This window comes from Psittacula echo (genome assembly GCF_963264785.1).
Source record: "Psittacula echo genome assembly, chromosome: 1".
Classification (NCBI taxonomy): domain Eukaryota; kingdom Metazoa; phylum Chordata; class Aves; order Psittaciformes; family Psittacidae; genus Psittacula; species Psittacula echo.
This window is the reverse complement of record NC_137735.1, coordinates 148,699,204-148,711,645: the sequence shown is the minus strand read 5'-3', so window position 1 is coordinate 148,711,645 and position 12,442 is coordinate 148,699,204. Positions and strand designations below refer to the sequence as shown.

Genomic DNA, 12,442 nt, shown 5'->3' with positions numbered 1-12,442 from the left:
TCAGAACAAATATCCTCTTTCCCCAGGGCTATAGGGAAAGCCAGAACTGAACCAAACCGGGTGCACTGACTGTGTGAGTATCATGCATGCATGTTTGTGTGCATATGCACGTCTATCTGTTGTGGAACACAAGTTTTAGAATAGAAATCACCTACCCACCTGCTCTACTCATCCTACTTAGTAAAATTTTATATTTCAAGTCAGAAAACGGTGTGGTTCTGGGTTCTGCTATTACAGCTACCTTACATCCAATTTCTTTGTGACAAGGCCATAACATTTGTCTCGAAGCAGAAGGGAGTCTTGCTTAAATTGATTTTATCACAGATACATGGAATGAATGTGGCAAAAGGACTCCTATGAAAAAACACACTTAAAGAGGTAAGAAGGGGCCTCAAGACGGTTTCTCATCCCTCTTCCATTTCCCAGTTCTCTTAGAAGGTCATACAGGACAACTTTTCCTGACCTCAGGAGATGTAAAACATACTGAAGCACTCATTTCTTTTCCAGGAACTCTATGATGAAAACCCAAGAGTTTCTGTAGGGACTCAGGGAAACACTGAAGAAACAAATCACTAATATGCAGTGCAGTAACTAAAAAAATACTGTCACTGTAGACTGTCCTGGGTTCAGCAGCAGCAGCAGTAGTCATACTAGAAATCTGAATTTGTCTTTAGAAAAATTGCATAATTATTATTATTTTCTGCCCAAGAAATTCTAACTTCAAATCTAAAGAGTCTGTAATTCAGTATGCTAGGGCTGACACAACACCTTTGAAAACCCGGAAAGAAAAAAAAAAAAAATCCACTGTAGGGTCTGAGATTTAAAGGACGAGACAAAATTCCATTTACATTAAAGTATTAATTTTCTAATATTCCACAACAGCTATGTGAGCTCATAAGGCTTTTAAAAACTCACTGAAGAACTGAATTTCTGGATCACAAGGCAATTTAATTGTTTTCCTAGGTCACAAATTAATAAGGATTCTTTAAAGCTCATTTAATAAAATTACTGAAAGTGGATGAAAAAGATCGTTTTTCTTCCAAATCAAGCAATGTCCAAGAAGATACAACATAAATGCTACATTGTTGTTGCTAACAAAGTCACCATTCCAAGATAATTTTTCTTAGAGTATGTCTCTAATCAACTACATGGAAAAAAAAAAAAATGTAACTGATGGTGAGAAAGAGGATGAGTCACTAAAAATTTTATTGCAGATGAGTACTAATATTAAAACAAAGACATATATACTCACTGGAAATCAGCATGACCCGTTATCTTCCTGCTAACTCATGTGATGCTTCCCAACTACAAAAGTATGAACAACTACTGAAGATAAACCTACTGCTTTTGCAATTGGATTTGCACAAGATGAATGGCCATCTGTAGGTAAAATTGCACACCTGAAGACCAAAAACACTTGTGCCCAGCTCCTTCCCTGTCCCCCTTCTCTCTAGAGGAAAACCTACACAGATGGGCAACCTGACAAGCACAAGGCAACAATCCTATAAACAAACATGTAGCACACAAATCAGCTTGACAAGAAGCACCTCCAACTAGCCACAGATAAGCACATTCACACAACCTTCTGTGCCACCCATCGTGTGCCTCCACGGAATTTAATGGTGAACACAGTAAGTGTTAATAATACAAGCCACCTAAAGAAAATGACATGCTGATTTTCCTCAAGAGCTACTCCATGGTTAAGGATCATACCTCCTCTGTCCATAGCAGGTGCACCCAGCGTAAAGTCACAAGCTCCTGCCTGGTGCTGAGTGCTACGTGCATCACTTGCAGAAGCTTCTCCCGTGTTTTTCCAGTCTGTGTATTCTGACAGCAGTCTGTGTATTCTGACAGCTGTTTACTGAGACTACATAGAGAAAGAAAGGAAGTATCTTTGGTAAAAGTAACCACGTATTTATACAGACCATTTAACAGAACAGTGAACAGCCACTCATTGCCCATCCTACACATATTCATAGCCATATGGATTCACATACTCAGATGTATTCACTAAGGGTAACACACAGAGAACTTACTGCATGACTATTACAAACTTCAACATCCACTACAGTCATGTTTACCCTATACATGCATATTCAGACCTACAAAACCATTAACTACTGCTTTCCTGCTTGGTACATTTTCTTCAGCCTTGCTTTTCAGCACACACAACCACCTTGGTTACCCTGCTCTTGCAGGGGGGTTGGACTAGATGATCTTTTGAGGTCCCTTCCAACCCTCCCGCCAAAGATTTTAACAAAAGGGATATCGGTTAGATCTCATCTGAAACAAAAGGCTCGTAGTTCCTGGTCCTTGTAGGGGAAATCAGGCAGGACAAAGGTGCTGATCTGGGGAGAGGGTTCACCTGCATTTCAGTTTGCCAAGTGCCACCTCTGGCTAACTGTAGGATACAGCCACTTTTTGTATTTTGGGCACGTGAGAGCTTCACAACAAAATTTGAAAGCTATCAGAGAATTCTGGGTGGAAATCTTCATCAATTCTGAGTTAACGTTAAACACAGCAGCAATATATATTGGAAGACATTACTGAGCACAGCTTCGAGGCTGGTCTCAACATGCCATTAAGCCTTGGTGCTGTTACCCCAAAACCAGCAACTTAGACAACAGACACTGGTAACAGACAACTTATTCCAATGACAAAGTTGAAAATTTACCTAGAATACCCATGGATAACAGCGTAATCCTCAGCTGTCCACCCATTAGTGTCTTTATGGGAAACATCAGCACCGTAATGAAGAAGAGCTTTTATCAAATTAAGCTCCCCCACCAGAAGCAGCGGTCATAAGTGGAGTTCTGAAACGTCCAAAATATTATAGGAAACAGATAATATTACGTAGGCACTAGAGTTATTTTTATTCATATTTGCTCTCAAAAAAAGTATTTCCCCGTTACTTGAAAATGAACAAAAGAAAGGGCGGTTTTCATTAAGTATTAAGAGCAACAATAAAATGGGAGAAGGAGTCAAACCAATTAAATTCTCAAGCTTCGGAAAAGCTTCCACATAGACAATACTTATATACAAGCTATGCTGCTATGCAGGGGATGGGTTTTCAAGTTGAGGCAATGCTGCTGAGCTAACGGCACCTTTCCTGCCAGAAGGGCCACCACACACAATGCCTTCTTGCAATCCTCAGTGCAAAAATCATCCACTGAGGTACGAGAGCAGCCAAGCGCAGACTTGCTTTCACAAGTCACATGGAAATAGCTCCTTCTGTGTGGCTCCCTGGTTTTTTTTCAAAGCTCATTCCCACGACTCTCATCAATCCAACCTAATGAATACTAAAGGGACCCATGCAGAGTTCTGACCTATCCCTCACCTTCCACACTCATCTCGAGCGTGCACATCAGCTCCTTTTTTAAGAAGAAATTCCACTATCTCTTCCTGACAGGACATATAAATCCGTCAAGTTAAAAATCAAAGTGAAAAAGCCCCCTCAAGATGAGCATTAACATGACTTTCCGAGACAGCTTCTGTAACAAAGCTGAAAATTTACCTTATTCTGGGCATCAATACTGGTGTTACGCTCAAGTAATAGCCCTGCCACAGATGTATTAGGAGATATAACAGCAAGATGAAGGGCAGTATTCCCACCTGCATCTGCCAGATTTGGGTCAGCACCATGCTCTAGCAGAATAGCCACACACTTTTCTTGCTGGCACTGTACTGCCTGGGAACAGCACACAAGAAGGGAAAAATTTCCAACATTTACATTCCACTTTGTTACAATTCCCCCAGCTTCCCTATAGCGGAATAAAAGAGCATCCTCAAAGATTAACTAACATATGCCTGTTCCACAGCAATTACAATACACACGGCTCTACAGAAGCCTATATAAGGAATCTGGCAAGATACATCATTTAGTGCATAATCGATAAGCTCCAGTTACAAGAACGTAACATATTGCACATACCTTCATCAGTGGCGATCTGTTATCATTGTCAAAAAGATTTAGCTTACACTTGTTTTCTACGAGGTATGTGACAACATCCGTATGGCCATTTGCACACGCAAGATGCAGAGGTGTCCTAAAAATTAAAGTACATTAAATTAGCACAGACAAACAACTAAGGAAATCATTTCAGGCTGTGATAAATCAGTATGATCACAAGTTTCACTTTGCAAAAAGCAAGCTTAAGAAAAGACTTCTCATTCCATTACCAGCAATGGTAGTTGCACACCAAATGCCTGAGGCTGGCTGGCAAAAAGTCTCCACAGCGTCCACTTACTAAGGTGCTATTTCTCAGAGGGAGAACAGACTCGAGCATTGCAAGAATGACTACCACAACTTTTGAGAAATTCCCATGTGAGTATGCAGAACCCTTCATCTCTGAGGAAACAACTGACTGATGGTATCTGAAAGCTAACCAGGACTGGTTCAGATGATCGTGGACTCCTTCATAAAGCTCCTACTGCCACTAAGCACTATGAAACATGACACACGTGAAAAAGTTACTATCGGTTCTGCAAACAGAAAAGCCTTCAGAAAACCAGCAGACCCTTGCTGCAAGCCTCCTCAACCAAGCCCCTCAGACCGCCAACAGGGAAGGAGATGGCTCTGCTTGAAGCAAGGCCTGCTCAGCTCCACAGAAGACACACTTCAGGACACGGGCTGGCAGAGAACAACATCGGAGTGCTCACAGTTGCCTGTCCCCACAAGAACACCAAAGCTGCTCTGCCACCCAGCCCTGGGGACCCTGGGCAGACCTTGTTCCTCCTGTGGCTGCAATCCTACACTGATCCCCCATGGGGTAGGAGAGAACTGCCTGAGCAGTTCTCCCCACAAAACCATGCCACTGGGAGACCACAGGGAAACTGCAGGTTGGTGGCACACGCTTCTAACAGCGCTTGAGCAGATAACCCAGCGGCTACAAGCTGCTCTAGAGGTCACTCTGACAGGCAGCTGACAAGGTATATCTCTCTGAGCAATTAACTTTGCTCCAGGATTCATGACTAGCCAGCATCACACCTACAGTACTTCCAACTCTGGGCTGAGGTTTGCACATCTCTTTCTGCAAGGCTGAAGACTTCGTTACAGCACCTCTGAAAAAACGCCTGCTCCTAACTGATGTTGTTCAAAGTGCATTTTCCGGGAGGTCCTATGGGCTACAGGACCCATTTTATGGAAGGAGCCTGTGGGTGCGATACTTGCTCCATCCCTGGTACAGGATTTTGCTTTTGGAAGTCCCAAGGACCAGAACCGAGATATTCAGATGACCAAAGCACACATTTCAGCCATTACTTCCCACACTTCCTATTCTTCACTTCTATTTCCAGTGATATCAACTCTTTCAGTCATTGGAGGACCCGATGAAACTCTGAAACACAACTGCATCTGGTGGTCACTCGCAACTCACATCACACCCACAAGCACTGGTGGGCCTGCAACCCTCACAGAGGGTTTAGGGTACAGGGGAAACACGGAAACATTCAGCAGCTATTTCCAGAAATGCCATTGCGCACCTCCACTCAGACACCTGGAATATGCACAGAACACACTCAGTCCACCTCAAAACCGCATCCCCCACCTACAGCTGCATAAACAAGTACTGATTGGCAACACTCAGGCACACCTCCAGCATTACTGAAGTGCCTGCTTACCATGCTCTTCCCTGCTTCTCCTACACATCTAGGTCTTTTTGAGGCAGGAAGCTAGCTGCCTGGCACAAGTCCAGTCTTCAGGACAGACAGCCTAGGGAGCTGAGCTACTCGGGTAAAACCAGGATCTCTTCCGAACATCACGAAGGTTTTGACTCTGAGTCATTTCAGAAAAGTTCATTAAAGGGTCGACACACACAAGACCCAGAAACTGAAGCTGAATCCCTTCTGCTTACGACGGATCGCTAGGAGCTACGCTGCAGTCCAGGACTCCTCCTTAAGATACAACTGCCAAGCACTTGCCATGCTTGACTCAAAACCCCACACAATAACACCTGCCAGAAGCAGCGGCTTCTCCTGCAAGTTGCCGCCTGGACCTTCCAGCCCAAGATACCGACTACCTGTACCGAACAAAGTAACTGCCACCTAAAATCAGGTTCTTGCTTTGGCTGCCACACCGCAGTCAGAAAAGGTACATCAGGCAACTGCGCACGCACCATCAACAAACCACACGTTAATTCTGCTCTGTGGCTCTTTCCCGCCCGCACTGCTTAACCCTCCTTAAGTTACCCTCAGTTAAGGGAGTGCAGCTTTCTCAGCTCAAGTGCAACTCACCTTTGGCAGGCTGCTCCCTTCCACTCCTGCCCCCCAAGCAAAGAAGGGCGACTCCGTCAAAGAGAGCACTGAGAAGGCCGGGGAAAAGGCGACAGCTGGATGCCAGGCCGAATTTAAGGGCTTCTGCCAGAGCAAGACCGACTCCTACACCCAGCCGAGGGCTGAGCTCGGCTACGAGCGGCCCTCCCGCTCCCCGCACTGCCGCGGCCGTTCGCCCCTAGCGCCGCTGAGCTGCTGCCGGGGGCTGCACTTGCTCCTGGCACTGCACGACCTCCCGATCCCGCCTCAGCGCCCTCCCTCCACCGATCCCCCCTTACCGCTCCGCCTTGTCCCGCCCGTCCACGCCGTGCTTCTTCAGCCCCTGCCGCACCTGGGCCAGGTCGCCGCAGGCGGACGCGCGGTGCAGCTTGCCCAGGTCCTTCTGCCGGAGATCGTGCGCACCGGCGGGACGCGGCGCTGAGGCGCTGCCGAGGGGCGGCTGCGCCTTCCTCTTCCTCCTGAACCCGAAGAGCCTCTTCATGCCGCGGCAGGAACGCGGGCACGGGCCCGCCTCAGGGGAGCAACGGCAGGAAGCACCACACGAGTTGTGCCAGGGCCCGAGCGAAGATCCGGGAGCGGCCTCGGCACGGCGCAGCTGCTGGGGGCAGAGCTCGTTCTCCCGCCGGCCACTAGAGGCTCACGGACGCGGCCTCACACAACGGCTCGCCTCGCGCAGGCGCCGTTGGCCGGCGACGAGAAGAAGGAAGCGGGGGATGAATTTTTTCTTCACGTTAATGCCTCGCCAAAAAGAGAAGGGCTCCTTCAAACCGCATCTTGAGCCTGGTGTTAATTAACCAGCCAACGTGTACGCAAAGACACATGCTAGACTTCACAGTTTATTAAATGCCAGGTTGGAACAAAATGCTTGGAATTAAATGCCGGGTCTTAGCAACACAAAAGTGTCATCTTCCCCCCATTGTGAATTAGTCAGTGGAAGGCAAACATTCTGTCTCAGTATAACCACTCCTTCTTTTCTGGAATTGGGACTTTTCTGCTCCAGCATCTACTGATAATCAAAGCGTCAAGGGGAGACGCTTTCATATCGCATTCAAAAGCTTCGGGGGGGTGGGGGGGGTGGGGGGGGCTGGTCACACCATGCTGAGGTTCTTGCTATATCAGTGGTTTGTGTGTCCTAACAGTCCTTGGCCTTGAGGGAGGGCTGCTGAGGACCAGGATGCTTGGTCTGAACTTCCTCCTCCTGAGTCACCTGTCAGAAGCAAACTGATCATTAGCAGTTGTTTCAGTATATTAGACCATACACTTCGGAGCTATAAATGGATTCTAACTTTAGGCTAAAAAACGTAACTTTGCTTATGGATACTCTTTAGCAGTAGTTGAGAACACTATTTCAAAATGCTTACCGTATTTTCCATAGAGGCTGAAGCCCCGTTTCTTGATCGCACTGGGGCCCTTTCTGTGCTTTGGCTGGTTCTTTGAACACAGACTTGTGTTCAGTGACAAAGCGTTGCCAAGATGTCCTGGTTCAATTGAACACTGAACTGGACTTTCAAACAGATCTTCACTGGCACTGCTGCTTATGAATGGTAATCTTTTCCTACGGCGCTCCTGAAGGAGCTTAGCATTGGCTTCTGCTAGTCTCTCATTAGCTCTGAAACAGTCAGAAATATACAGAGGGTCATCTTTGGTAGTAAAGTTACAAAAAGTTACAAGGTTACAAAGTTACCCTCCAGGTCTATGACTATTATTTGACTTTTGAAAGTGAAAGGGATTAAGAGCATCCAAAAGAAGAGCATTGCTTGATCTGAGGTTTTTTGGAGCTTGCTTCCAAGAAGTGACACTACCTGCAAGGAGCAGCAAGAGTTACCAACACTTGGGACTTCTCAGCATTAGGGTTTCAAAGCAGCCTGTGAATGCCACGTGTTTACATAGCTTCTTCTGAAAGGTACATCACCTGTGTAACAACTCTGAGCTACTCTCCCTTTCCCAAGGAAAGATCCAACCTCAGACACGCTGCTGAACTGAAGTCAAAAAAGAATTTCTTTCTTCTTCTTTTTTCTTCACAGTATCAAATTCTGTTCTCTGAAAGGCCTGTACTTATTCAAGCAATAAGGAACCTGAAATTTATCTTTCCTGTCATACCCAGAATTAAGAGGACGAGATGACTAGAGATTGACAAAAAGACTCAATGAACTTAAAAGATGCCCTATGAATGCCACGATCAGTGGTACTGCTGAAGCACTAAAGAGACAGCTCTAATGAAGGGGAAGGGTCTGAAGGTACTTTCCTAACAAATATGCCATCTTACGCTTACATACGTAATGCCCACGAGGTGTAGGAGAGGGATTTTAGGAGGAAACTGCATGAGGAAAAAGTAGCATCTTGTTACCGCTCCAAAAAAGCAGGCACTCACCTTTCCAGTTCATTTCCTAGGTGTTTTCTAAAGTCGACTTCCTTCAGATACAGCTTTTTGTACCTTTCCAGTTCCGCACACAGGGATTCTTGTTGAAAACTACTCTCTTGATGGCTGTTTTTTTGCATGTTGGCCATTTCGCATTGAAGATCTCTTAATCTGTATCTCATATCATAAAGACTGCCTCTGACTTGTTCTGATCTGTCCTGGGAAACTGCCTGTGTCTGAAGCAGATAATGAGCTTTCAACAACCGCAAAGGAAAAGAGAACTCTCCCTGCTAGTGAATTGCACATACTGAATTTCAGGAGCCCAGTTTTACTCATTGAGGCAAGTGTGCCTCCTCACTACCATCAGCCATCAAGGCAAAACCCTGGAAATACCACACGAGATAATTTTTTCATTCAGAAGGAACCCCCCTCTTAGCACTATTTTTCATCAAAGCTACTCATGAAAGAACACTGTCTCGGGCATAGAGAAAAGGATTCCTGTAAATTACAACACCCATTCAAAGATGAGCAGTGAGAACAAGACCAGGATGCAGCCATACTGCCCAAAACCTGCAAAATGGAAATCTACCTTGGGCAAGATGTCGATTCAGGGAACTGCCGGCGCATTGCACACACATAAAAGCCCTCTGGCCCAACCATATTCCCTTCTCCCACCACACTCCAGGAAAGACAGCACTAACACACGGAATTAGGCACCAAAAATAAAATACTAGAAAATGATGACCGTAATGAAAATCTATAATAGAAACTACAGCCACGTGTGAAAAATCCACTTACCTGCAAAAACAGATTGACTTCTTCTAGTTTTTGTCTTAATTCTTGTGCGGCTCGTTCCTCTGCCTCTCTTCTGTATCGCTCTGCCTGACTGTGATCTACCATGTTAGTGTCCATATGATGTTTCAGGCTAGCCACCTCTTCTTCCAGCCGGCATTTGCTCTTCTGCAGGTCTTCATAGCGCTCACGAACGGTGGAAAACTCTTCCCGCAAAATCAGATTGACTTCTTCTAGTTTTTGTCTTAATTCTTGTGTGGCTCGTTCCTCTGCCTCCCTTTTGTATCGCTCTGCCTGACTGCGATCTACCATGTTAGTGTCCATATGATGTTTCAGGCTAGCCACCTCTTCTTCCAGCCGGCATTTGCTCTTCTTCAGGTCTTCATAGCGCTCATGAACGGTGGAAAACTCTTCCTGCAAAATCAGATTGACTTCTTCTAGTTTTTGTCTTAATTCTTGTGTGGCTCGTTCCTCTGCCTCCCTTTTGTATCGCTCTGCCTCACTGCGATCTACCATGTTAGTGTCCATATGATGTTTCAGGCTAGCCACCTCTTCTTCCAGCCGGCATTTGCTCTTCTGCAGGTCCTCGTAGCTCTCACGAACGGTGGAAAACTCTTCCCGCAAAACCAGATTGACTTCTTCTAGTTTTTGTCTTAATTCTTGTGTGGCTCGTTCCTCTGCCTCTCTTTTGTATCGCTCTGCCTGACTGCGATCTACCATGTTAGTGTCCATATGATGTTTCAGGCTAGCCACCTCTTCTTCCAGCCGGCATTTGCTCTTCTGCAGGTCTTCATGGTTCTCACGAACGGTGGAAAACTCTTCCCGCAAACTGCGATTCTGTGCTTCTAGCTGTGTGCATTTTTTAGACTCTTTCTCCAGCAGATCGTAAAGTTCACCAACCTGCAGACAGCGGACAGAGAAGGAGGTAGAGAGGCGGCAGAGAACAGAAATTGATGAAGAGATTGGCCATCAAGACTGTAATTATCATCTGCTAACCCAGTATTAAAACTAAAGTGAAGCCAGGAACTTCTTTTCAAACAAGAACAGCTTTCACATAATTTCTGATGGCCTTCCTCAGGTTCCACATTGTGTCCTGGGAAACAATGACACCATTCAGAAAAACAAAACCTGAACTGCTTTCCGCTCAGCCTGTGCTTAAGAGAGAGCTCAGGGGCTGATCTCTCCCTGCCTGCCAGTGAATTGCACATACTCAGTTTTGAGGGCCCAGCTTTACTCAGTGAGTAAGCTGGGCCAGCCATATTCCCTTCTCCCACCACACTCCAGGAAAACAGCACGAACACGTGGAATCCAGCAACAAAAATAAAACCCCAGGTAATGGTGACCATAACAGAAATCTATAATAGCAACTACAGACACGTGAGAAATTCACTTACCTGAGGAACCAGATTGACTTCTCTTAGTCTTCGTCTTCTTCCTTGCACAGCTCGTTCTTCTACCTCTCTTTCGTACTGCTCTGCCTGGCTGTGATCCACCATGTTAGCCTCCATGTGACGTTTGAGCTTAGCCACCTCTTCTTCCAGCTGGCATTTGCTCTTCTCCAGTTTTTCATGGCTCTCACGCATGGCGGACAACTGTTCTTGCAAATCGCAATTTTGTGCTTCTAGCCGCATGCATTTTTTAGACTCTTTCTCCAGCTGCTGGGAAAGGTCACCCACCTGTAGAGGAAAAAAATTCTGAGATGCTCATGGGAAATCAAACACACCCATACCTAGGCCCTTCTGGTTTCCTCAGAAACCGTGTATCTTGCTTTAGAGGAATTTTTATATGCTGTCACCAGTCAAAGCTTCATTACAGAACTGACAGGACAAGATACGGGTGCTCTATGTTTTCCATTGCACTTAAAGATTAATTAAGTAGCGGTCAGAAGGCAGCTTTTACAGCAGTCGTGGAGGAAGATGTATTCTTTTTAGGTCAAAGCTGCAGATTATTTCCAAAAATTTGCGGGAAATACCAGACTTGCAAAGGGTCCCAATGGTCATCTGTAGCTGTGTCTTCCTCTTCCTCCCGCTCCAGAGACATACCTTTTCTGCACCCAGTCAACATAAAATATCATGTCCTGTCTTTTATTTAAGAAACATGAACGACGACGACAACAACAACAAAAAGTCAAGGAAACTAGCGTAAGTAAGCACTTGAAAGAGTGCCTTAAGAGAAAGTAGAAGCTTGAGAATTAAAGCCACCTAAACATATAATGCCCTTCCATGTCATTCAAAAAAAGGTCTCTTCCAACAGTCACGCCCAAAACCTTACTTTTGGACTAAAAATGAGCCACTGCAAAGGCAGTTGACGCTTTCTACAAGAAGACCTTCTCAAAACAAACGTAGCTCTGACACATGGCTGCTTTAGCAATAGAGCTGAGCAACGAGCAGAGTAGATAAAAGGTTACATGTTACTGAACGGCCGGAGCAACCTCAAAAGCGCTTTGTGGAACTCTACTGCTGGGTCCCCATGGCTAAGAAAGGGTGGGCTCAGACAGCTATTAGTGAGCAATGTTACGGAATTTTTTCTGCATCGCCTCATTCCATCGTGTCCTGGGAAACAAGGCCACCATTTAGAAAAGCAAAACCTGAACTGCTCCCGCTCAACTTGTACCTAAGAGAGGGCTCAGGAGCTGATCTTGGGAAAGCCAACTTCACACAGTTGTTTGATTTGCTGCACCGTTACTCCCCTCTCTTCCAGAGAAGGGATTCATCATCCCCGTGTTGTTAACACTGTTTTCGTCACAAATTCAGAACACAGCACCAGACAAGCTGCTATGAAGGAAATGAACCAGTGTCACATCCTCACCCTTTGGAGAGTCATGCAGGACCTCCTATAGTACCGGGGGAAATTCTCAAAATCAGAAAGCTGGGGAATGGACCAGGCTGCTTTCTGAGCAGCCTGTATTCTGGAACTGAGTTTTCCCCAGGCTCTCCAGGAAAACCTCATCTTAAAATTTCCCCACAGAAACAGGTAACTAGGCTCAGGAGCTCACAAAAAAGGGACGTTTATGACCAGCTT

The 12,442-nt window shown here is 45.7% G+C and overlaps 1 protein-coding gene and 1 long non-coding RNA gene across 2 annotated transcripts; both read right to left on the bottom strand.

Annotated features, from left to right (window-relative positions):
• Positions 1 to 2,731: 2,731 nt before the first annotated feature.
• Positions 2,732 to 6,751, bottom strand: LOC308217345 (ankyrin repeat domain-containing protein 7-like; the record flags this gene model as incomplete). The annotated part of the gene is made up of 4 exons (XM_080610356.1): positions 2,732 to 2,813; positions 3,515 to 3,688; positions 3,932 to 4,046; positions 6,549 to 6,751. 4 exons carry the CDS (start codon positions 6,749 to 6,751, stop codon positions 2,769 to 2,771), a joined length of 537 nt encoding a protein of 178 aa, XP_080466482.1. The 3' UTR covers positions 2,732 to 2,768.
• A 920-nt stretch (positions 6,752 to 7,671) lies between these two features.
• LOC308230326 lies at positions 7,672 to 9,531 on the bottom strand. The gene is made up of 3 exons (XR_013958536.1): positions 9,428 to 9,531; positions 8,642 to 8,865; positions 7,672 to 7,879 (listed from the first exon to the last, which is right to left on the bottom strand). It is a non-coding gene; the product is annotated as an uncharacterized lncRNA (long non-coding RNA).
• Positions 9,532 to 12,442: the final 2,911 nt, after the last annotated feature.